This window comes from Sorex fumeus, unplaced genomic scaffold (genome assembly GCF_029834395.1).
Source record: "Sorex fumeus unplaced genomic scaffold, SorFum_2.1 ptg000014l, whole genome shotgun sequence".
Taxonomy (NCBI): domain Eukaryota; kingdom Metazoa; phylum Chordata; class Mammalia; order Eulipotyphla; family Soricidae; genus Sorex; species Sorex fumeus.
In genome coordinates this window covers 3,875,532-3,902,796 of record NW_026606071.1, presented here as the reverse complement: position 1 = coordinate 3,902,796, position 27,265 = coordinate 3,875,532, and the positions used below count along the sequence as shown (strand labels likewise).

At 38.9% G+C, this 27,265-nt stretch overlaps 1 protein-coding gene across 1 annotated transcript; it reads right to left on the bottom strand.

Annotated features, from left to right (window-relative positions):
• Positions 1-3,467: 3,467 nt before the first annotated feature.
• Positions 3,468-27,252, bottom strand: ZC3H15 (zinc finger CCCH-type containing 15). The gene is made up of 10 exons (XM_056111646.1): positions 27,053-27,252; positions 17,180-17,281; positions 12,886-12,997; positions 11,897-12,049; positions 11,247-11,338; positions 9,655-9,837; positions 8,044-8,190; positions 7,784-7,885; positions 6,629-6,752; positions 3,468-4,276 (listed from the first exon to the last, which is right to left on the bottom strand). The coding sequence occupies exons 1-10, from the start codon at positions 27,125-27,127 to the stop codon at positions 4,086-4,088; spliced, it is 1,281 nt and encodes a 426-aa protein (XP_055967621.1). The 5' UTR covers positions 27,128-27,252; the 3' UTR covers positions 3,468-4,085.
• Between the last annotated feature and the right edge of the window lie 13 nt (positions 27,253-27,265).

Here is a 27,265-nt window from a genome sequence, read left to right as displayed (position 1 = left end):
GGATGTGTCATAATTTAATATTTTAAAATCAGTTTTGATTTTCCTCCTTCTAAAATACATACCTGAATCAAATGGAAATCAAATTTCGAACTATGTCATACAGTTCGTGTTGTCTAGTGCCTAATATGAATGTTTTCTTTGTAAAAAGGCACAAAAGCACGTTGCTTGAATGAAAATAAGTCCTCTTTGTATGTTAACAAAAAGTAATATAAAGAATAAAACACAACACTACCACAGGGAAAAACATTAAAATGCTTTTGATTTTGCTTTTTGGGTCACACACGGCTCATGCACTCAGGAATTACTCCTGGGTGCTCGGGAGAACATATGGAATGCTGGAAATCGAAGCCAGGTGGACCGTGTGCAAGGCAAACGCCCTACCAGGTGTATTATCGCTCTACCTCCTTAAAATGCACTTTGTACTAAGGTTTCAATACTTTATTTCTAAAGACTTTAAAACTTTGCAATCTTAAAGAGGTCACTGAGTTCTAATTTAACAAGTTCAAATGCTGTGGTTTTTCCACTAAAATCTCTAATTTCTGTTAACTCAGAAACGAAGTGTTAACTTTTTTTAAATAAAATACTCTTACTCATTAGATACGCACTTTATTTATTGTTGGTTTTGAGGCCACACCCAGTGATGCTCAGAGGCTACTCCTGGCTCTGTGCTCAGAAATTACTCCTGGTAGTGTTCTGGGGACCATATGGGATGTCAAATATTCAACCTGGGTTGGCTGCGTCCAAGGCAAACGCCCTACATTATACTATTGCTTTGGCCCTTGGATATGCACTTTAAAAACGACAAAAACTCAAGGTACAAGTTTTGGCAGTCTACTCATCTGCAATTTCTTTATACTTACTGTATCATGTATGAGTTTATAGGGTATAGTATGATCAGTATTAATCACCTTGAAGCATTAATAGTATGGGATCAAAAGCACAGTCCTAAATTTGATAAGAATGAGGGGTAGTCTGTGATCTTCAAATTTTTTCTATATAATTTCCTTTGATGTCAGAGCTATTTTAAAAATTTGTGGTTTAGAAATAAATAAGCTTACAATGTTTCTCTCCATAAAAAGAAAACTATGACTTTAAACTTCTTTGTAGTCTGTAAAATTAGATTACTTTTTAAAACTTAAGAACCAGAATATGAACAGAGCTTATTATACAACATGGTATGTATGAATTTCAGTCACAAATTTTCTTTGTTCACTTTGTGTTACAACCTGAGAATACATGGAACACTTCTTATGGTCTATTATACCTAAGTAAATGTCTGAGTCTGTTTTTTATTACTATCATATTCTGAACCACTTACTGGATAGAATTAACATTGGTCCTGAGAGCTTATGGTTTCACATCTCACTTAAATACAAGGTAAAATTCAGAATTTAACTATTATGAATTAAATTTCTACAAATATGAGAGCATTATAGGCTGTAATCACAGAAGCTGAATATAAGGTAAAGGTATAAGCTAATATAAATCTCTTTCATATTTAAGCAAAGACAAAGTTCTTATGTTTGAAAAAGTAATCTAATTTTACAGACTACAAAGAAGTTTAAAGTCATAGTTTCCTTTTTATGGAGAGAAACATTGTAAGCTTATTTATTTCTAAACCACAATTTTTTAAAATAGCTCTGACATCAAAGGAAATTATATAAAAAAACACTGTAAGAAAAAAAGTTCTATGTACAGGTTTAAAAAAAGAATTTCAGATTTATTGTGCTTTTAGTATTAATGTATTAGGATGTCTACATTAATATAGAATTTATGTTGTGTGAACAATACATCCTGTATTTAAACGAAAAAAGTTAAAGGCTAAAGAGTTAGAAACCATACTAGATTTAAAAAAATTACAGATATTCAAATGGTCTTACGTGTATGTGGAGTACAAAGAAACATAAAGGGAACAGACAATGGTCAAAAGCCAATCTAACAGTATCCTAAGTGTATATGTATGGGGGGGGAGGGGGAAGGACTGAAAAGGAACTAGGAAGGATGCTATAGTGGAAGGATGCTGATACATTAGCAGATATGGTATAATAACACTATTATTACTGAATCAGTAACACTACAGTAAATCATGGTACCTAAATAAATAAAATGAAACACTGACAGAATCAAACATTACTACTTAAAGGCTGGGAAAAGTGGCTCAGTAGAATAGCTCATGCCATGTATGGATTAGGCCCTGGGTTTGATCCCCAGAACCACAAATAGATAAATAAATAAATAAAATACTTCTTTTTGTAGAGAATTTCTCTCTCACTCATGACTTACTAAGACAAGCTGATTTTCAAAAATCACATTTCTTTGGAAAGCAATAATACTTCAAATTGAAAAAAAGGCCTCCAACAAACTTACACAGGCCTATCTTAGAAATATTCAAAATAAAAACAAAAAATAGCAAACAATTTAATGTCCAAAGAAAACAGATTCCTTGGTTAGAGTGATAGTACGGTGGGTTAGGTGCTTGCTCTGCATGTTCCTGACCTGGGTTTGCTCCCTGACATCCGCTTTGGTCCTGCAAACCCATCAGGAGAGATCTCTGAGAAGAGAGCCAGGAGTAAGTCCTAAATACCAAAGGGTGTGGCCCAAAAACCAAAAAAGGCAAAAACACTCCCCCCAACCACAACAACAAAAAAGACCCTCTACCTCCTAAAAGTAAAAACCAAAAAGCAAATGAAGACAAATTATATAGAAAAGGTTTCTCAATTTGTAAGAAGTTTTAGATGGCTTAAAAAATAAAAATGAGATAGACTTGGGTTGTAGCTTAAAACTCAAACCATTCACATTATTTTGAAATGTTTCATTATGAATAACGTAGTAACACTTGAAAGATTTTAAAAAAATGGAATAAACCTTTCTTTGATATCAATTTTAAACTCAAGCATTAAGTACAGTTTCGTGACAGATGGAAACTTAGACTTCATGCTCTTTGTTATATACAGGAAAAATATGAATTGATTATATTACTGGTACCGAACAGATCAAGACAATTTGTCAATTTGTGTTTTACAATTTAAAAGCACTTTTTATAAGCAAATAAGTAACTGTTAAATGGTAACTTAAAACTCATCAAATGTAACTTATCTGAGGCAGAAATGCGACTATGGGCCATGTCACCTGACATTTTAAATGCTCCTATATCTTAAAATCCACTTCTATCTGCAAATAAAAACAAATAAAAAGCAGCAGCACTGTATTACTATTTGAAAATGTACTTACTAAAGTGAAAAAGGTATCACTAGCATTAAATATGTCATGTCCATTTGCAAAGTATCACCCAAATTTTTCAGGGATTTCAATGCCAAAGGAGGCCTTCAAGCCCAGTTTTCTCTGGTACATTCCTTTACACTCTCTTGGAAAAAGAGTGATCAGATATTAATACACACTATCACATACTACGCAAGTTCGTAACAACACTTAAATGCTAAAAAATTTTCACAGGAAAACTTAAAAAAAAAAGGCCCATATTTGAATTTTAATGTAGGATGGTCTTTATTTACAACTTTATTGGCGAAAAAGGGGACAATTTAAAACAATTTAACAACGGGCATTGTAGATGATCCTATCATTAAAGAGGTTTCATTTTAAATATCCATCTAACTGACCAAAGATGTACAATACTGAATCTTCTTATGTAATTCCTTTTATGAAGTACAGTACTCATATTTTAGGCATCCTTTTAAACATATAAATACAAATCATTCATTAAAAACTGTATTAAACAAAAGGTATCTAATTTCAAATGTATGTTTTTCTTGTAATACATGCCCAATGGGAAAAAAAACTGGAGAAGCAGTAACACTCCCTATATGAATGAACATTTACAACAATCATTTTCTGTAATGACCCATTATATTTTCAATTGATCATGAACTACTCTTAACTTACTATGAGCTGTGTAGCCAAAGTTGGAAGACAAGATGTAGGAATATCCTTTTTTGGAGGAAACTAAGCCCTCCATATTCAGCATGGGAAATAAACATCCTGTTGAAGAATTCTAGGTGAAAAAAAATTACTGTAGTCAATTTCAACTCATGCTGAGCTGACTTAACTTTTCCTCAATTTGTTTTGTGTCATTCTTCTAAGTCAAGTGTGTTTAATTCTTCTTCTAGTTCATCCAAATCTTCTCCAGTAAAAAGATTTTCATCAACAGGAACAGCATCAATGGCTCCATTTTCCTGTCCCTCTCCTTCGTTGTCCTCTTCCAAGTCACTTCTTTCACCGTTTTCAGCCCTACCACCGGATGCTTCACTTAATTTGTTTTCTAAAAATAAACATCAAAATCAGTAAGGCCTCAAAACAGAAAACACTATTCCATTAGCAATCAACGAACTGCTTAAAAAAAAAAGCCTTTTCTGAAATTACACCAGTTAATCTTTTTGTGTTTATTTGTGCAATGATCTATAAAACGATCTATTAGTATAAAAATGTTTACTAAAGACATATGACTGTGTATTTCATACACTTGAGAGGAGGGCTGTGTCACACCCAGTGGTGCTCAGGAATCACTCTGGACGTGGGCTTAGGGGGACCATATATGATGCCAGCTAGGCAAGTGCACGATGCACTACACATCACTCAGGCCTCAGTATATAAAACTTTATGCTAACTACATGATACAGTAATTTGATTTTTATACAGTTCAACTTTATGTTTTTACAAAATGGCTCTTATAATTTGAAAAGTTTAATGCTTTTGGTTTTGCAAAGTTAAATTCACACCATGCTACAAATTAGTGTGAACAAAGAAATACCTAATCTTGCCATCAAACGGGCAAAAAAGAACCAAGAACTGCCTATACAGTTAGTACTTTCTCCTGAAAATTATGAACGATTGGGAGCACAAAAATACTTTATTCAATTAAATCTGTATTTACAAAGACAAACATTAGCTTAATATAATTCCAGTTACATCAAACATACCTGATGACAAAGTCCTGGATATTATAATCTCTTTAAGTATTTGAAATTTTGTCTACTGCTACCAAAGCCATACTTCTAAAAAAGGCCAAATATGTTTGTGAATAAGTCTTAAGCATTGAGTGATGAGTCTGACAATTATCTCAGGGGGTTATGCTAGTTTTTTAAGCTACAATTTGTATTCTTTTTCCTTTTTTTTGCTCGAGCTACCCATGGTGGTACTCAAAGATTATTTCTGGAAGAGCTTGTGGTTCATAGGAGTGCTGGGAATCGAACTCAGGTTTGCTGTGCAATGAATCTTACCAGCTATACTATCCCACCATCCCCAAACTTATACACCCTAGTCAAATCTTCCTGATCCTGCTTCTCTAATGTCCTTTAATCCTAAAATGCTTCCTTTCCCAGATCCTTTCTCTCTGGTCTATTCCCATGACCACACAACTACCTAAAGCAGTTTCCTAACCGTGATATGTACTGATCTCTCCCTCTCTCTCTCTCTCTCTCCTTTCTGGATCACAATCAGCGATGCTCAGGGATTACTCTTGGCTTTGCAATCAGGAATTACTCCTGGTGGTGCTTGGGGAATTCTATGGGATGCCAGAGATTGAACTTGGGTCAGCCGACTATGAGGCAAACTCCCTGCCCGCCTGTACTACTGGTCTGGCCCCTTATTCTTTTTTTTTATTATACTGAAGTCCTGATAAAAACTCATATCCTTTAATATCCACAACTTTCCAAATTTATAACTAGAGAAATATTTGCCGTTGACATTCTACCTGATTTTTCAGAACAATTTTCACTTAATTTTACCCTTCCCTCCCTCCTCAGTGCTTCTCAAGCGTGCTGTTTTTTAAAAAAATTCTTCAAACACTGGTGTTGGGCAAAGGAGATAGCTCAATGGGCAGAGTGCAGTTTGTATAAGGCTCAGATGGGAACCTTGGCACCTAACAGTCCCACATGCACCACTGGGAGCAACCCCCAGCCAGGAGCAGCCCTGAATACATCTAGATGTGGCCCCACAAACAAAAAAAATGATGTGGTTCAATTTTCTAGAATGTTCTCTATCCTACAGTCTCGGTGAGTCCATTCACACTCAACTATCAGAGCAGATGACATTTAAACTTATCTCTCCTGCACATTTTTATGTGCACATGTGTGCGTGCGCACACACACGCGCGCATTTATTGAATCACCGTGGAGTTACAAACTTGTTCATGATTGGGTTTCAGTCATACAAAATTCCAATACCAAAGCCTTCAGTGTATTCTCCTGCAAATGTTTATAGAGCATTATTGGCACTGGTTTCTTAAACCCTGGGTCATGACCTCACATGGGTTCACAGAATTGAATGGGGGAATAAAGTAGTGGTGAAAAAGCTTAAAATTTCTTCCCATTTTAAAATAAGCTCCTTTATGAGTTGCTATCAGTAACTGATTTGATTTGTGTATCTATTATACATACCTGTATTTTAGAGTTGTGTAAGCGAAGAGGGTTTGTAAGTACTGTCCTAGAGAATGCCAATTTAGCTACAACTCCAAATTTATTCCCGAGTTTCAGTTAATGGCTTCAATACCAATATCCCTTTACTTCTACATACTGATGTTACAAGTCTGGTACTGATTAGTATGTAAGTTTGACTCAAACCCATTTAGACAGACTATCAGTTGGAAGACTTACACACACATTCACATACTTACCATCCTTTTCTGAAGTGTATGTGCTAAATCTTTCAAGACTTGCTACAGTAATACCCGTCTCATCTACATCTCTTGGTATATACAGGCTTAAATCTATGTCATTTACGTTCACTGAATCTTCAACCTGTAAAAACATAGAGAAACTATTACTTAACAAGAATAATTTTCATAAATTACTTAACTCTACTTTTGACTTTTCAACTAATACTAACAGACTACTGTCAAAAGCTATCTCGCTTTTTAAAATGTGGAAAAAACAGCAATGCCATATTTGAAGCTTCTTCCTCCACATAAACTACATCCTTAGTTTTTAACTCAATACCTGAAGTTACACTTTTTATAATCATAAAAACACACAGAGGTCAAAGCAATTGTACAGTGGGTAGGGCATATGGCTGACACAACACTTTCAACCCCCCCAGTATTCCATATACTCCTCCAAGCCCATTAGGGGAAACCTCTGAGCAGAGCCCAGAGTAAGCCCTGAGCGCCTGCTGGGTATGGCCCCCAAACCAAAACAAACGAAAGATTACAAATAGGGCTCGAGAGATAGGTCAGGAGGTAAAGTGCTTGCTTCGCATGAAACAGACCACAATTTAGATTCTAGGCTCTATGTATGGTCTCCTGAGTGATCCCATAGCATAGAGCCAAGAGTAAGCACTAGGCATCACTTTTAATCAAACTCTCCCACCACCCACCAAAATTAAAAAAAAATTCAAAATAAACAGCTTTCTGCTTTTATGAAATGTGCATGCAAACAAATAATTCTGCTGTTGTTTTCTGCTCCACAGTTCTTAGTGTCGCTGTCCCACGATTTTTCTAACATGAAACAGTAAGCTTCCAAATATTTTTTTCTCTTAGAAGTGAAATAGCTTTTGCAGTCAATATATATAGTATTTACCCAGCAGTGTCTTAAACTCTATTAAAGGTTCATGAGTTTTGTGCACTTAATTTTCACAAGGGACCCTATGATACAGACTATTATGTCTGTATTACAGGTGTTGGTGGAGGCCTACAATGTACACCATTTTCCAGATTAAAGTCAGGACCTGCACTGACACCTGGAGGTGTTGCTCTTAACCATGTTGCTTCTGGAATTATTCTCTGTTGTTCCTTTCAATAAACATGAGATAAGGAGCCAAAGATTCCTCTTACCTCATCACCACCCGCTCCCTGGGTATAACGAGTATCATCTGCTTCCTCGTCATCATCATCAACCAGTTCAGGACGAAATTCAAATACTTCACGACCACTGATCTGTTAAGATATATAAATATAACAACTCAAGACAAAATTCCCATTTCTTGATCAGTAATTTTACACCTTCATAGATTAAATAAGGACAACATTTTACATGACATAGAAATTGTTAAAAAAAAAAAAGAATAAATTACTCATGAAAATCTGTAACATACCACCAGTGCTTTTCCTGCTTTGAAGTCTGCTTTCCTTCTTTCCATATCTTGCTCAAGTTTATCGATCTTTTCTTGTCTTTTTCTTTTTTTCCAGGCAAGAAAAGATTCTAGAGTGATTTTGGTAACATTTGGTCCTAGGGCAGAACGCTGAAAACATTAAAAAAAAAAAAAAAAAGCTATTTTTTTCTTCAAAAATCACCTATAGTAGTACTCTTCGGTATTCACTGTTTTTTTTTTTTTTTTTTGGGTCACATCAGTGATGCTAAGGGGTTATTACTCCTGGTTCCGCACTAAGGAATTACTCCTGGGACTATATCGGATGCCAGGGATATAAACTGGGTCAGTCACATGCAAGCAAAACACTCTAATGGCTATACTACCATTCTGGCCCCTCTTCAGTATTCTCTTAAAATTGAAGGTGAGTAATCTTGTCAAGAAAAATTAACTACTGAGTCAACTGATGAAATTAATATGAAAAGCACCGTACTGACATCTAAGACTCATTCTGGCGCTACATGAGATTAGAAACACACTTAAGATCAAAAAACAAGCAAAACCAACCACCTACCTGCTCCTCAGAGCCATAAATCAAATATTAAGTATATATAATGTCACTAAATATCTATTGGGCATTTAGTGTTTAATGACTTATGTACAATTTTTAACACTGATTTCACAAATAAGCAAAGATGATAAAGGCAACTTACCAAACAAAGGTTAACAATTAACATGTTAAAACCAGGACACAAACAATCCCATTGAAACCTATTTCTATTATATAGTATTTTTTACCTCCTTTGTGAGACACAAATCTATCTGCTTTAGAATAAGCAAATTAAGAATCCCAATATTAAAACATTTACACAGCAAATTTAAATTATCCAATATAATGCAAAGTAGACTGCTAAATATATGGTGCTAAATCTAGCATTTCTGTTAACTTTTATTACTTTCAGATGCTATATCTTTTTACTCAACAACCTTCCCATTAATTTAAAGAATACGTTTCTGTTAGGCTGTAGAGATTAGCTAAGATTTCAGCAAGCACAGTTAAGTGTTTTGAGAATAAGGATAATAAAACATAAAAGCTATAGTGAGTTGTTCTCATTATCACATTAATGATAACAGTGAAAAATAAGACACTGGGAAAAGCACCCAAGATTTCAGGTTCAAATGAATCCGAACACTAAGTACGGCCATCTTTTCTTTTCGGCCACTCTCAGAGGTGCTTTCAGGTTCTGTGCTTGGGATCACTCCTGGTAGTGTTGTGAACTGAACCTAGGGTCTCCCACATGCAAAGTATGTGCTAGGAGACTGTGCTATCTATTGGTGGTCAGTATGTCCATCTTGGGAAACAATTTGTTAAGCCAGTGGTTGGTACTTAAAAGATCCCTTCATAATTCTAAAAGTAATGCCATGCTTTTCAACTTATGTCTATTATGATGAACTTTACGTTTCACATACACATATAAATGAAAAGTTCAAAGTGATTTTGGGATAATCTATTAAAGATAAACAGTAGTGTGCTATTGCCCCCAAGTGGCAAACATTAAAATTTCACAACAAATACTGCTTTAGGTAGTTTTTTAACAACAGGGATAAAAAGGTTACCTCTCTTTCAATTAGATCTTCTAATGAAATTTCATCTTCTTTCTCTTCTTTCTTTTTATCCTTTTTTAATACAAATCCTGGAGGAAGTGCATGACGATACATGCAATTATCACCCCCTCCTGGGCATACCCAAAACCAGCCATATTTGTTATTTTCAATAGCTTCAAGGAAATGCTTGCAAACCTACAGAGATAACATCAAAAACAGGGTTTCAATCTGAAGCAGAGAATGTATTCACATTCTAGCCAATAATTATCATGTACAGAAATATATGTATGCTCTTAAAAATATACATTATGATGACTCATTCTTTAGAGATAAAACTAGAAAATTTTTTTGGATGCTGTTCTTCTTTCTCAACTAAACAGAAAGGTCTTGCCTTAGTTTAGCATTTGTAAAAGCAATTACAAAGAGTCACTATTTAAATAAGAGAAAATATAAATATACACGGTTATAAATAAAATCCACAGTCCACTGTCATCCCGTTGCTCATCGATTTGCTCGAGCGGGCACCACTAACGTCTCACAACAAATTGTGAGATACTGTTTTTGGCATATCGAATACGTCACGAACAGCTTGTCAGGCTTTGCCGTGCAGGTGAGATACTCTCGGTAGCTTGCCGGGCTCTCCAAGAGGGATGGAGGAATCAAACCCAGGTTAGCTGCATGCAAGGCAAACGCCCTACTCGCTGTAGCGAAAAATAAAATCAATGACTTTTATTCTAATAACATGTAATAAGTTCTTACACAGAAGGAAGAAAGGTACCAAAACCTAACAAAGGGACAGTAGCCCTTCAAAACATAAATGGGTCCAAGATGCAACTATATTGTAGATCTGAAATAAGAATGAAAAGAAGAAATAATAGACAATATTGTTTTCCAAAAAAAAAAAAAAAAAACCCAGCAAATTTCTTTTGTGTGTGTGTGTGTGTGTGTACATGATGCCAGGGATTAAACTCAGGGGTCTCACAGACGTGAAGCATACACTCTGACACTAAGCCAAATCTTCAGTTCTTTAAAATACAACAGATTTAAAAGAAACTAGTATTTCTAATGTTTCCAGTATAGCAAGGTTTTCATTATTACTATATTATACATCATTACACTATGTATAAAAACACACATGCATGCAGAATCTGAGATATAAAGTATTTACCCTGGAAAATTAGGAGTCATTTATTGACTTCCACAAATTCCTTTTGGAATTCATATGAAGTATTTCAGCTATGTCATTTAATATTTTTCACTACTATTACAACAGGAAGTTACTTAAATTGGTTAAACAGTTTCTATTCTATTCATTTGGCATAAAAACGATTCTTACCTAAAATGACATCACTTAACTATATTTCAGAAAGATCACCAAAAAAAAAAGTGTTAAGAACTTCAATCTCACAGTTTCCAAAGGTTATTTCTAATTAAGAATTGAATTGTGCATAACTTACACTTACAAATTCCCAAAGCTCTAAACACCTTATCTTTAAGGAAATATAGTAACATAAGAGTTCACTAAAAATAGCAGCAAATATCTTGCCATATAATTTTCTCTAATTATAAATACCACAGCAACTCAAGTCAAGAAAAGGACATACTATTTGAGTTTTTGGTTTTTTCTTTTCCGCCTCACCGTGCTTCTTGTTCACTACTTCTTCCAATTTTTTCTCATCCCAATTATCCATTGTATCTAAACAAAAAAAGATATGAAGACTAAACCTTGTAATTTTAGTTACTATTCCCAAAAGAGATTGAACACTGCATAATTTAAAAAAAAAAAAGCAAGTAACAACAACAAAACACATGACAGTATTACTTAAAAATCGTGTGATGTATCATTGTAGGGGAACTATGAGGGAATGGGTGATGGTGAGGAATAGACCACTGGATAATGGCAGAAGAAGCTGACACTCTGGTGGAGGGTGTGGTGTTGAAATGTTTTATGCATTAAACCCTGTCCTTATCAATACTGCAAACCACAGTGTCTGAAACAAAACTGAAAAAAACTATCCCCCCCCCACTCTTTTCCCCTAAACACAGGGCAATGATTATGTGTTTCTTAAATAGAAAATGTAGACTCACGATCTAACACATTTTCTTTAAAACACGCCAAGGTAGGAATAAGCAGTGTTGAGATGTTTTCTGATCTAAGTTTAAGGATTTTTATCTAAGTTTAAATAAATAAGAAATAAAGAGGAAGGACTATAGACAAATAATCACATAAGCGTAAAAATTGTTTTTTAAATACCTTTCTCAAGTTCTTCATCTCTTGCATCAATATAAACACTTCGCTTTTCACACTTTCTCTCCAGAGTTAAGTCATGAGAGAACTTACATTTATCTCCTTTAGTACACTGTCCTTGTTTGAAGAATGCACATACTACAGATTTAGGATCTGCACCTAGGTTAAATGTCATATAATATTCATATTACAATCTGCTATATACAAAGGATAGTTTCTACTAATTCAATATAATTACCTTTAATTTCATACTATTATGCATAACTCATAAGGTATTTCAAGTTTTGGGAGTAACATTTTATATCTAGTTTTGCTTATTCTTAAAGAGCAGAGGGTGGAAAAACAAATAAAACACTGGTTATTCTAGTCACCTGAGGCAAAAGAGAAATACAGAGGTATATTACCAAGAGTCTGGGTCAAACCTACGCAGATTTTAACCACTACCATAGATATTATAAATGAACTAGCAGACTATGCAAATCCCATATTTTGCCGGTACCTAACAGGCAGTGTACAACGACACAGATGGCATTAAGTAGCAGAGGAAAAAAGTCATAGAAACAATGTCATTAAGTAGCAGAGGAAAAAAGTCATAGAAAGATGGCATTAAGTAGCAGAGGAAAAAAGTCATAGAAAGAAAATAGTGAACCAAAAGAAAATTCATTGTTTTACCTTAACAAGAGGAGCATTATATTTATTTTTTGCTTTTTGAGTCACACCTGGCCATGCACAGGGGTTACTCCTGGCTCTGCGCTCTGCACTCAGGAATTATACCTGGCTCAGGGGACCATATGGGATGCTGGGAATCGAAACAGGGTCGGCTGCATGCAAGGCAGACGCCCTACCCGCTGTGCTATTGCTCCAGGCCCAAGGAGCATTATTTTCACAGTAGGCACAGTGGGATTATAATCTCAAGGAAATATATATCAAAATAAATTAAGAGTTTTAATCATGTATGACATCTGAAAAAGACACATCTACAATTCCAAGTTTACCTTTACTTATTTTTTGAGCAGCAACTACTGGCTTGAACAGTTCATTTAGTTCTTGTAATTCTTTCTTCTTATCATCTTTCTTCAATTTCTTTTCGGCTTCACTTTGTGCTACCTATAAAATTCCAAGGTATAGTATGTAAATTTAATTTTTACAGTAAAATTACTTTCACTATACAAACGTATAAAAAACTAAATGTGTTTATAACATCACAAACTTAACAAAGAAACTTGCTACAATCTGTGCACGTACACCCGTATGCCCCTGAACTCAACATGTGTTACAATGGTTTTTCAGTATATATATATATTACTGTCATTAAACTAGGAAAAAAAAAAAAACAAAATAAAAACAAGCTTCTAATCTTGTAAGCACTTACGTTGAAAAGACAAAGATACTTATTTAAAGCCTAGAATCTAGTGAGAAGAAAGACATGCCAACCAATTACCCATCATGCTCTGGGAACAAGAAATGCTCATATACCTAAGAAAATCACACTGAGCTACCTATCTTATGGAAGAATCACTTTGATGGACAAGAAAGGATATGCAAAGTCCGAAAATACAAAGACAGAGACCAGAAGGAACTAAGTAAAAGAAACAATGAGAAGTCTGGACACTATCAGTAAGGTGATAAGACTTGAGGGCTTAAAATTAAGCCAGCAGCATAAACAGATATATTTTATAAAACTCAAGATGGCAACTTTGTGAAGGGCAACCTAGGAGTCGTCCAAGAATGAAGGCATGGAAAAATTAGCAGACTATTGTAATTGCTAAAGCAAGATAACAAGAGAAGTTAAAACAGGCAGTAGTTCATTAATAGTCTGGGGGGAGCAAGACAGTGGCAAGCACCAGAGCTGACAGAGGATGGCAACTCTCAGGACTCTGAACAGCTGATAGGGTCATAAAATTTCTGTGTGGATGAATGTGGGTACCCCTTCGATACTCTATCCCAGGGAGAGCATCATTAAATGAAACCAGCCAGTCGTCAGCCAGAGCGCCGGCCCGGAATAGAACTCGTGAGGACAGTGGCGCCAGCAGGCAGAGCTACAACAGCCCTTGGTGCTTTGGGCAGCAGCTGAGTTTTAATGTGTCTGAATAGGGCTCTTCAAGTCCAACTCAGCACCATCACGGAAAGTGCTTCCTGGAGTTGGTGGTGGGGGGGGGGGGGGGAGGGCTCGGTAATTCACTACTGGTAGGTGGCCCGGTTGCCATTTCTTCCCTAGACCAGTCCGTGCCTCCTGCAGCATTTCTGGTGGAAAACCTCCCTGAGCACCAACTGTCTGGAAACCAAGGATGGGAGCGTGTGCCCCCTGGTCAGGTTTTGCTGGACTGGGGGCTACAGCCCTCCCAGAGAACCTGAGCCTCAAATTGTAGCAGCCCTGAGCCTCAGCTGCTGCCACTGTGACTGAGGCCCAAGGGTCTCAGCATTGCCAGCAGGTCAACTGGGAGCTGCAAGGCATCAGCAACCTAATGGTGCTTTCAGGTTCCGTGACACTTCAAATCGGTGCTGTGCCTCTGGCTGTACTTAACAACTCAGGACCAAGTTTCCCAAGAAATTCAACTGCCAAAATTAGCTATGTGGAAGTCATGACCACAAATCACCTTTGGACCAGACATACAAGCTTATTTATCGGCCTTGCTTCAGAGACCCATAATCAAAAGTTGCAATTAATCTTGGACCTGCACAAGCTGAACAAACCAGGATACACTGGAGGGCAAGGGGTTAACCTAGCTGCTGCCCAAACAAGAGTCCCAGCTGCTGCTTGTTCCCATAATCCAAAATCGCTGCCATGCCCCTGGCAGGACTCCACCATCTTGAGAGGGACCTCACAGAAATATTAAGCTGCTCCCCACACCTCCCTCTACTTCTGGAAGCCCAGCAGTCATGTCCACATGCCCTGACAAACACAATAACCTCTGTAATGCAAACCATAATGCACTGCCTATAAACTAAGAGTCAGTGAAACCAAGTGATTTGTACCCATCCAAAGTGTGTACCATGCTTCTACAACAGTTTATGGAGGACCTACAGTTTATGGAGCCCATGTCCATTTTAGGGTTATACAGTCAGATGATAAGCCTGTGTTAGACAAGGGATTGAGAGTAGACTATAGTCCGAACAAGATTGCCACTCAATGTCTCTTTTGCAAACCACAGCACTCAAAAGAGAGAGATAACAAAAGGGAATGCCCTGCCACAGTGGAAGGGTGGGATCGGGGGAAGGGGGGTGGGAGGGCTACTGGGACTGGTGGTGGTGGAGAATGGGCACTGGTGGAGGGATGGGTATTCGATCATTGTATAACTGAAACCCAAGCACAAAAATCTGTAAGTCTACAACTGTACCTCATGGTGTTTCACTAATAAAAATTTAAGGAAAAAAAAAAAAGACATAAAAGAGGACACGCGGAAATGAAAAAAAAAAGGGAATTTTATGAAGGCAATGGTCAAATGCTATAGAGATTAAAATACTGCAAATAACTGGCTTTTGTCAATATGGTGGATGTATCCAACAATAAAAAGGAAAAATGTTTTTAAAAAACAAATTTTTGTTGCTGTTTTGTGGTCATACCTATCAATGCTCAGGGGTCACTCCTAGTGGTACTCAGGACACTACAGGGAATGACAGGATCAAACCCAGTTGGATGTGTGCAAGGCAAGTGCCCTACCTGCTGTATTATCTCTCTGGCCCCAATAAACTTCACTACATTTTAATAAACTTATCCTTTATTCCTTCCAGACATCTGTAGAGTTCAGAGCAAGAGAACAACAAAGGATCATAAGATAGTCTTTCAAGTATTTTAATTTAGAAATCAAACTAATCTTACGCTTCTTGGCAAATATTATCTACTAACTGTGCAAATATATCTATGACCTGTTAACATAGGCATACATTTAAAATGCTCAAGCACCAGTGACTTCAACACTGAAGCATGCAACAAAGTGAGTCAATTCCTGGCTCCCCTTCTTACCCTGAGTTTCAACTCACCTTGTATATAGATGGAACTGGAAGATGACAAGAGATGACAAGAGTATATGTGCTTGATCCAATCTCTGTTGATACTCCTTGCACATATACTTTCTCAATCCCTTGTCTAACACAGGCTTATCATCTAACTGTATAACCCTAAAATGGACATAGGATCCATAAACTGTAGGTCCTGAACTGTTGTAGAAGCATGGTACACACTTTGGATGGGTACAAATCACTTGGTTTCACTGACTCTTAGTTTATAGGCAGAGCATTATCTGGCGAGCTAAGTAGGTTTGTCATTTTAAACATAAGGCGTAGTAGTGTACGGCATTTCTTATGCTGTGACAGCAGGACAGCTGCTTGTTTCCATTGATAAATATGCTGTCAAGTACCTCATATTTACAGATAAAAGTCCAGAGGTACAATAAGGCATGAAAAATGTAGTATTGGGGTTGGAGATATTGGCACTCTTCTAGTATGTGGCTGTTCAATTTCTGATGCCACATATGGTCTCCTGAGCTCCACCAGGTGTAGGCCCCTTTACCGCCACCACCACCACCAAAAAAAAAAAAAAAAAAAAAAAAACCCTGAGGAAAAGAGGGCTATTTTTTGTAATTAATTAAAAAATTCCAAATTGATATGCTAATAAATGCCTAAAACAGGCAAGGGGAAATAGGAAAGGAATATAACTTGGAGGAAAGTATTACTTTATTAGGAAACATATGGTTAGTAGGTCATTACACTTTGAAATTAAAACTAAATGTTACAAATAAAGAGGAAAAAAGTGTTTCTCATAACTAAAAACCTAAATACATTCAAATACAAGGTAAGCATTTAAAGTTAAGTCAGAGAAGTAAAAACTCAAATGGTTAACAAAGTATATGAAAAATACTCAAATTCCTAGCAAGGGTTACAAAGTAAAACAAGATAAAACATTAGCCTTCACAAAGTAGAAGCTATAAAAAAGAACTTTACTCAAGCAATAAAAATTAAAACATGATAAAGCAGAATTACGAAGAAATTAATTTTCTTTTACCTAAAATTTGTATAACCAGATAATTTATGCCATAGAAATAAAAGAAAAACACATGCATGTTTCTCTCATAGTATTGTTCTTAGTATCAGAAAGGTGGAAATAATAGGATAACTTATGAATTGCATAAACATAGCTATCCAGTGTAGAACAGTAAGCAGCCATTAAAATAAACGAGCTGTTATCAAAATGACTTGGAGTTTTAAGCTGCAAAAAATTTAAGAGTAGGATTCAATTTTAAAGCATAACACGACAGTAAACATTTATCTGTTAATAGATGCTATAGTTACCTGACGAGGATTTTGTTGACCAAATTTAACCTGATGTGTGACAGCCTTGATAAACTTCTGTTGCTTTGCTCCTTTCTTATTCTTTAAGCCAAAAGTCTTGTCCTGAATGGGAAAGAGCAAGAAAAGTTACATGCAAAAGTATGTAACTGCAGTGCTATTTACGAAACTCAAGACCTGGAAACAATGCAAGTGCCCAACTAGAATAAATAAGAAACTGTGGTATACATACACAACGGAACACCAATAACAGGTAAAACCTTGCATTTCACTATAACTTGACTGGAACTGGGGGAACTGGATGTTAAGCGTCAATCAGGAGGAAGAAAAAATGCAAGATAACCTCACCTATATGTGGGGTTTACAAAATAAGAGAACAGACAAAGGTCAATGAAAACTAACGATCAGATTCTACCAACAGAACTGAATATGCTAAATGAAGAAAGAGAGGTAGACTGTAACAAGGATATGGGGATGAGAAGAAACTTAGGGACAGAAAGGTGGAGGGGCATTGACACTCTGGTGGTTGAGTGTGGTGAAATAACATTGTATGCCTAGTTATTGTAAAGCATGACCTCAATAAAAAAAGGGGGAAGTTTTAGCAACTTACGTTATTTATTTTTAATAATATTTTCCATTATTTACCTCAAATATATTTCCCACTATTTAAAAAGCATTCTCATTTAAGGGTAAAAATCATTTCTTTTGGGGGCTGGAGAGTACAATAGGTAGGGCCCTGGCCCAACCAAGGTTTGATCCTTGGTACCACATATGGTTCTCTGAGCCTCACAAGAGACCCCTGAATATAATAAACCCTGGGCACTACTATGTGTGGCGAACACAAATATAAAATTAAAAAAACCTTTACAATACACATACATAAGCACACAAAACAATAAAACATTAAGGAAACATATGACCTCAAAACATCACCTGATTCTTCATAATCAATCCATATTTACAACCATCATTCAACCTGTTACTCGATAACACTTTTCCACACTGTATTTCACAGTGTCAGTTCTATCTGATGTGCTGAGTTGTATTAGAATAAAATCCTACAGTCAAATAAGTTTAACCGAATATTTAACAGGGCTTTAAATTTTTTAAAAATTTGGGGAACTCCTGGCTATGCTCCGGGGTTACTCCTTGCTCTGCATTCAGAAATTACTCCTGGTGGTACTCAGGGAACCATATAGGATGCCAGGGATTGAACCCAGGTGAGCAGCTTGCAAGAGAAGTGGGCTACGTGCTATACTACTGCACTGACCCTGTGGGGCTTTAAATTCTTAAGCACAAGATAGTTTAACGCAGCAGGGATGTTATATGCAGCAATTTCAGATTTTACTTCATCTCATAAATGTATTCTCCTCAGAATATGTTAAAGATTATGTGCTACTGAAATACATTTTGGGGAATATTGCACAAGACGATTTTTTCTGGGCTGTTTTTTAGCTAATAAAGACCCACTGGAAACAATTAGATGTATATATTCCTAGCTGTCACTAAATGCAAATATTAAAAATGATGTATATGTAATTGAAGGCAAACTTCAATTATAATCTTTGGATATTTATACTGTTTAGTAAGTATGCAACAAAGGCTTATTTAGTTGTAATTGTACAGCTATGTACAAATGTGCCTGCAGATTACAGTGGCCCAAACAATAACCTCCATCTCTATTTCATGCCTAGCCAGAATCTCTGACTGATTTTTACTTTATTTTCTGTTTTGGAGTGGGAGGCACTCTTGCAGTATTTAGGAGTCACTATTCCTGGCATGCTTGAGGGACCACACGGTTCTGGGGATTAAACCTTAGGCCTCACACATTAGAGGATGTGTACCACCATTTGATCCATATTCTAGGCCCAAAGAATAGGATTTTATTATCTTAGCAAATAAGAGGTCATAATGGATAGGTTGGTTATCATTAGATAATGGTACTGGTATAGCTATTAGATCTCACCACTAGAAAAAGGAAAAAGGGATTCCTTCTTGAGATTCCAGAGATAATCTGGTTTTGTCTATACAGTGATTTTAGATTTTTAGCCTTCACATCAGAAAGAATTCTGTTGTTGTAATGTTAGAATAGTCCTAGGAAAGGTGGCCTGTCTAGTGGGCTTCACCTTAAAAAAATGAACGGTAAGAATGTCAAACCAGAGCCACACCCACAACCCACAGCCACTGTCATGTAAAGTCATCCATAGACCCAGCTCTATAGTTTCAAGATTACATCTTGGAAGGGATGCAAGCCAAGTCGCTAAAATGTATGGGTATATACTGGTTTCCTACCTGAAAACTCTGGGGTGCCACTAGCTAAGTCCCTTCCCTGCTGAAGTCCCAGCAGCTGCAATAAGTACATCCAGGGCAAAAAGCCCAACTCCACTGTTCCTTAATCACTCCAGACATCAAACCAATGAAAATTCCAGGTACACAGGTTTTCAGGCTGAGAACTCCAGGTCTTCACGGGAAACACACACACTCTCTCTCTTTCTCTCTCTCACCCCCTCCCCCAATTTCACCCCCATACTTCCAGGAGCTTAAGCAGGCACACCCACATTCCACAGCTGCTACCATGTAAACTCATCCATTGGCCCAGCTCTACAGATTCACGACTAAATCTCGGAAGAGATGCAAGTCAAGCCACTAAAATTCATGGGTATACCAGACTCCCAGCTGAAAACTCTGGGGTGCCCTCAAGGAGAGGTGTGAAGTCCCAGCAGCTACACCTACACCCACAGGCACCGCCATGCCAATGGCCCAACTTCACTGCTTTCTGACTAATCTCTGCAGAGACATCAAACTGATGACAGTTTTTTTTTTTTTTTTTGGCTGAGAACTCTGGGGTCTCCTTGTAATAGGGGCAGGCAGCCTCCTCCAACATCCCCAAACTGCCTATACTCAGGGCCCAGTTACATATCCTGGAGTTTCTGGAGACACCTCCAAAATTCTACAATACTGACATCCCAGCAGGAGCACACCAAATTAGATGGGGAAAACAACATAGAAGCCAACTAAGCTTAATAAACAAAAACAATAAAACAGAAGGCTCACCTAACAACAAACAGCTCGGTATTCCCTCAGACAAGGACTAATGAACTCATTGTGATAAAACAATTTTCACAAGTTTTCTTTTATTGTAGCATTTTTAAAAAAGTAATTCCATTAGCTATTTAGTTGCAATATGCCATATAAAATAAATTATTTTGGGGGGAGGGGTTTGAAAAACTGTACACATGGTGGAGGAAAGGTCACTCTGGTGGGATTGGCACCGAAACTGAATGTAACGACTATATTATGAACAACTTTGTAAACTAGGATAGTTAAAGTAAAAAATAATTAAAAAAATAAAAAAGAATGTCCAACCACCAAATACTGATTATCTTAAGTGTTCTGCTTTGGTCTTTCTAGTTCTTTGGAGAGGAATCCACTCTCTATGTGGGGGAGCAATTAAGCCCAGCTAAGAGAAGAGGTTTACTCAAGGGCTCCTTAGTGGGTTATTTTCAGCCTCACATTTTACCACCCATCCCTACGTTCTCTGTAAGTTAGTAATAAAGGTATCTTGATTCACTTTCCTCTTCTGTTATTTGTCAGAATAAATACCTGGCTGAGTGGTGGTAAGAAGTAGCACTTACATGTACATTTTTAACCACACGCCATCAGCCTCTGTCCTTTTGTATTACTAGTGTCCTCCAGTTAGCTTTTACCAGAATTCTGCAGAGGAAAATCTACTTGCTTTTGAATTCTGCACTGAACTTGTTGGTGGCTTTTTCTTTTTACAGAAAAGAGTTTAACACAATTCAATTAGGAGAAAAGAGCAAAGGTATTGTAACATAAGGGGAGATGATCAATGGTGTAGCAACCAGGTGTGAAATGTCCTACTTAATAAAACAAAAGAAAATAAGCTCTTGAGGAGGGTGAAGGAAAACTCTAGAAAAAAAAAAAATACCAGGATTGGGATAGGAGCTAGTTAAGTGGATACAGGGCATAAGCCTGGCCAGGTGCCTGACCTACAAATAATTCCTGACACATGGATCCGCCCCCACCTCCACCCCTCCCTGCCCAAGCAGCACTGGAGGCCCCAACCTCCACTGTGGTTTTCCCTGGTAGACCCCAGCACCACAGAGGGAACCTGGATATCCCAGGCAGTGCAGGACCCTAGCAGTACTGCATTGTTGGGCTCATGTGCTGAACTAACAAACCTACTGGCCAAGAATTGTTGGACGGCTCCTGGATCACCTAAGCACTGCTTGGGAGCCTATCCCCACTTCAAATTAAACACCAGGGTCACATACAACAGCATCTACATATGCTCAACACTGAAGAGCAAAACTGAGGTCCGGCCTGGGTCAGGGACATAGTAATTCAGGTGCTTTAATAGACACCTTGTATGGATGAGATACTTGTATGGATGAGATTAGATTTCCTAAACTGCTTTGTACCCCCTGCCTCTACCTGAGCACTTCATGGCCCCATGAAACCAATTAAAACAACAACAAACAGACCACAGTTCAACTCGTGTTCCATATATTAGAGAAAAGCAGCAAACTATCAATAAACAGATCAAATAGCAAAGTAGACAGTGTTTAAGGAGGAGTTAACAAAAATTCCCCTAAGATCTAATGTCTTAAATTGTGGGAAATTTTATAAATCATGATTTCTTTTATAAATAAATGCTTGATTTGATCCCATCTTATATGCCTATATGCCTGTTTGTTTAAAAATGTCTTGCGCAAAAAAGCAGAAAAAATTTAATAAGATCTGCTCTAAAAGGACAACTTACCAGGCAAAGAAAAAAAGTATTCATGATCACAGCATCTGCTAGAAGTAGATATGCTTTGAATTCCACAAGAAAAGTTTTCCTGGTCTACTAACACGGCTTCTATATATAATTAAACAATCTAAAAAGAGTGAAGGAGTTGTGTTTTAATCATCTCTAGTTAGGCTGGAAAACAAATTGTTTTTTCTACAGATGAACAGGGCACACTGATTTAGCATTTAGTAAACAAAATTTCTTGCATATAAACTTTTGGGATCCTCTTAATAATTCTAAGACACATGATTATTTCATGTAAACATGTATATTGAAACTCCAAAGTGTTTGACAATTTTTTGAAGTAGCACTGCTAATAGGGGCAAGCAGTACAGCATGCTGACTACAAGCTCTGGCACCAGACTACACAAACTCAAATCCCAAACCGCAATGAGCAAATTACCATTTTGCTACATCTTTCTTTTCTTTTTTGGCCACACCTGGCAGCGTGCTCTGGAGAGCATTTACGGTGATGGGCATCAAACCCAAGTTGGCTACATGCAAAGTAGAACCCTGCTAGTTGTTCTATCACTCTGGCCCCAACATTTTTCTTGAACGCTTATTTCTAGCAGGAATGTGCAGCTGCTATTCATATACACCCAGATCGATGTATGGTCCATCTCTATTCAGTAAAGCCTGTCCTCTTCAACTGAGTGACACAGCTTTGAGGACACACATGGAGCATGGAGGGAGCAAGGGGACACCTACTAGGCCAGTCAGATCAGCCAAATCAACGCTGGGTAACAGATGTATGGTGCAGCCAGATGACCCTCACGTTCATCCCTACATCTTATTATTTGTAAAGAGGGTTTCAATCTAAGCTCAATGGCATGTAGTGTGAAATGTGGGAACAGAGTACAGTGATTAGTGGCAAAGACTGGGGAGCCAGACTTTCTGGGTTTGAATTCTAAATATGCTTCTTACCTGCTAGCTATGACAATCTTGGACAAGTTAATTAACTGATGTAAAAGCTTCTTCAACTATGATATATTAAACACTTGAGATGGCATTTTGGAACACTTTGAATCACTCTGGGATGGTTACCTAAAGAATAAGCTTCTTTTGGGGTCTGGAGATACAGGGCAGAAAAAAGTTACAAGGAACCAAATCATGGTTAAAATGAAACCAGAGAAATTTTGGTTCTCATCAGACCATAAAAATATCCCCAAAAGTTAGAATATAATGAAGAGTTGTGCTACATACTTGGAAAAATGAATACAAAGGAGTTTAAGAAACAGGTAATGTTTCTAAGAAAAGGGTAACTGAACTTAAAATTAAAAAACATGTATTAGCACTTAGGTAGTGGCAGTACTGTTAAAGTTTAAGCAGGATCCCATCTCTTTAACTCTGTTTCCTTGTTGCTTCAAGTCAGTTATTTTATTTGCTTGTGCTTTTGACATTATTTCTCTCTATAATCAAACACACTTCTCAAAGCTAACTTAAACTCACTACATTTTTGACTGTAAGAAAGCTAAAAGTTTCATTTTTGACTACAGTATGAGTACCTAACAAAAACAACCTATTTTGAAATACTCATTTCAGAAAGATGATATTTACTGCAAACACATGAATGAAATTTGGGGGAAGTTTAAAGAGAAAAAGAAAATGCAGGCAATATGATCACTTCAAGCAAGCACTGTACAGACAGTGAAGGTTAGTCTATTTCTCCTAGTTTCTATGTTAGTAATAGATAAGAGTGACCACTAATTGAATACAATGTCTACCATGTCAGATACCTTGTTACCTCATTTACTTATTTATTTTTGGATACCTCATTTAACCCACAACTGCACAGCTTTGTAATACAGAATTCTGTTCTGTTGATTAGAAACTGGTTCAGAGACAAGTAATTTACGTTACCTAAATTCAGTGTGAAACCGTAAAATAAAATATGGCACACAAACTTAAGTCTGACTATAAAACTGGTCCCCCCTTTTTTTTATTAAACTGTCATCTTTTATTCCCCTTTCTTGAGCTTTCAAAAGCTACTTGTTGCTATGCATTAGCAAGTACTTACAGTGGCTGCAACGAAAGTAGAAGTACAGGGGATGAAAATGGTATGTAAGGCAACTAATCAAATGTCACTATTAAAAAATTTAAAGCATATGCTCTGCTATTATTTAAAATGAAAAAATTGTATTAGCACTTAGGTAGTTGACTACTGTTAAAGTTTATATGTATCAATGCACAAAATTACTGCGCTCCCCCTTTTCCAACTTTGTGCAAAAGTTTACTACCATTTTAAAAAAGGCTAAAAAGGTCATCAAATTGTGGAGTAATTGTTGGGGAAGAGGTACTTGACTTCACTACTGCTAAGATTATCTTTTGTCATACAAATTGTTTTGTATTTTGCACTTTTCCTTGCAGAAATCTTCAAAGACTTTTCAGAAGTCTTCATGATTCAGATGCTTTCTTTTTTCTTTAAAAATAATCCTGTTGCCAAGGCCAGGGAAAACAAGGGCAAGGAGGACTGGTTATTGGTTGTAATCTACCATAGGTGTGTGTGTGTGGGGGGAGGGCAAAGGGTAGGGAAGATAAAGAAGGAACCAGTATGATGATAATAGTTGGAAATGAGGACATAGGAAAAGAACTGAGTGTTAAAAGCAGGTAAAGGGATATTCACGATAATCTTTCATTATCTGTATTGCAAAATACAATGTCCAAAAGTGGGGAGGGAGGAAGGGAGGGAGGGAGGGAGGGAGGGAGAGAGGGAGAGAGAGAGAGAGAGAGAGAAAGTGCCTGTCACAGAGGCAAGCTGGGGGTGGGGTAGGAGGTGATGGGAGAAAAGCTGGGGACACCGGCGCTGGGAAACATGCACTGGTGGAGGGATGAGTGTTGGAAAACTGTACGACTGAAACCCAATTATGAACAGCACTGTACAGGTCTATCTCACAGTGACTCAAAAAAAACTAAAAATAATAAAAAAAAATCTTGTTGGATGCTTGCCACAGTGGGGGTAGGGAGGTTAGGACAGGGAAGGGGCTACTATGACAGCAACAGGGGATAAGTGGTCACTCTTACCTGTCCGCTGAAAGGATGTAAAGTGATAGTATATTCTCTCAGTAACATTATGACAAACCATAGTGCCTAAAAGGAGAAAAGTGCCTGCCATTCAGGCAGGCTGTGGGGGGCGGAGGAAATGGTCACTGGTGAAGGTACTGGTGCTCAAACAGTGTATGTCTGAAACTCAATCATAAATAACCCTGCAATCCACAGTGATTCAATAAATTAAAGGAAAATTTCTCTTAGGCCCCGGATGTAGCTCAGTGGTAGAGCTAAATGCGTTGCAAATTGTGGCCCGGGGTTATATCCATGGCACCACAAAGTAAAAAAAGAAAAAGAAAATAATCTTGTTACAAGATAATACGATATCAATATTCCTATTGGTTTCAGTTGAAGACACTAAATATAATCTTCCTGTGCAATTCCTTAGAACGCCAGTTCCACCAACCAAAACCAAAACAAGCAAAATGCAAGGAAAGACCAGGCCGGGGAAACCGGCATCCCTACAATGCCCTCCTTGGCTCACACAGCACTGAATGCCATCAAGTCTCTGCAAGCGGCAATTCTGACCAAAAGACAGTAGGTGTGAAATGTCAGGGGGCCATCAGTCAGTCTTATCTTTGATCATGTGTCTTCTTCACGTGGGCTCTTCAACAACACCCAGGGCCAGACCCAAAAGGACTTCATCATACTGACGTTTCTTACACTTTCATTTATGTAAAAACAGTTTTTTCCCCCCTTTTGGGACACACCCGGCGGTTGCTCAGGGCTTCCTCCTGGCTCTGCACTCAGGAAATCACTCCTGGCAGGGTTCGCATGACCATATGGGATGCCGAGAGGATCGAGCCCGGGTGAGCCGTGTGAGTGCTGGGCAAACACACCCCGCTGTACCATGGCTCCTACCCCTAGACAAACTCTCAATAAATAAATCAACCAATCACGAGAAGTCCGAGCCCAGAGGCCAGGTGGGATTTCCCGGGCGCGCTGCTGTTTCTCAAAGCTGTCATGCGAGCGGAGCACAAGTGAGCAGAAGTGACGCTTTCAAAGAGGTCCCACCTCCCAAACGCCCTGCGGCGCGTTCTGGGGGTGGGGGTGGGGGTGGGGGTGGGGGGGGAACCGGCACACGGGGTGGGGGCCGGGACCTATGCGTGCATTTTCCTGCGGGAAAAAGAGTCTCGGGGCTTCCCCGTGGGCCATTCGGAGCACCCGGGGCCGGGATGGGGCTGGCAGCGGGGGTGGTGTGGTGGGGTACCTCTTTCACCAGCGATGCCAAAGCCGGCTCCGAAACCTCAGATTTTATTCTTCCGCTCCCCCCCCCCCCATCCCCATCCGCATCCCCACCCCCACCCGCGCTTCTCTCCAGGAAACTCATCCCCAGCTAAGCGGGAGGCGGGTGCTAGAAGAGCGACGCGGAGTCACGAACCAAGAACGCCTAGTGGCGTCCCCGGGGGGGCCCTTGGAGCGCCACGAAAGAACGAAGCGGGCCAAGAACGAACGCGAAGGCGACACGGGCCGCGGAAAAGCACGCGGCCCCGGGAGCGCCTCCGAGTCCTCGGCGTCTGCCGGCGGCCACACAAGCGGCGGCTCGGGCGAGCCCTGCGAGGCAGCAGGAGAGCGACTCCTCCCGGGTGACGGGTCAGGAGGGGGGGAGGGAGAAAAAAAAAAAGAAAAACAACAACCCGGTGCCCAAATGTCTCGTTCCGGGTCGCACTCCAGCCCCGGGAGGGTGGGGGTGGGGAGGGGGGGTGCAGCACTCCCTTCAGGAGACGCCGAGAGACGCCTTCGAGTTTGTTTGGCGACTCGCAGAGCCAACACCGCGGTCCCGGCCGCGGGTGTGGGGGCGCTCGGCGGCGTCACTATGGCGATAAGGGGTGGCGAGCGTCAGCGGGGGTGGGTGGGCCGGGAGGCGGCGGGATTGGAGCCGGGGGCAGGTGGGCGACCGGCGGGCGCCAAGGGTGGGGGACACGTGGCCCCGGCCGACGCGAGCCAGGCAGGCCCCGGGACGCTGCCCCCGCCGCGGGGCTCGCGGCTTGAGTGGGGGAGGGGGGGCGGCCACTCACTTCGATAATCTTTTCCTTCTTCTTCTGCTCCGCCTTTTTGCTACCCCCAGCCTGAGCCTGTTTCTTGGGGGGCATGGCGGAGACCGCAGGCGGCGCTGGCCAGTCTCGGACGCGCAGCTGGACACCGTCCGGGGGGGCAGCCGGCCCCGCGGCAAGAGGAGGACGAGGACACGGGCCGCCGTCGCTCGCTTCCCACAGGAAGAGCCGCCGCTC

Bases quoted from the DNA above. Each gene is read 5' to 3' on its own strand.
- ZC3H15 (XM_056111646.1), bottom strand. From the start codon at position 27,127: ATGCCCCCCAAGAAACAGGCTCAGGCTGGGGGTAGCAAAAAGGCGGAG. The intron at 17,282-27,052 runs GTGAGTGGCCGC...TTTCCCATTCAG, and splicing joins AGAAGGAAAAGATTATCGAA to GACAAGACTTTTGGCTTAAA. The intron at 12,998-17,179 runs GTAACTATAGCA...GGAATTTTATAG, and splicing joins GTCAACAAAATCCTCGTCAG to GTAGCACAAAGTGAAGCCGA.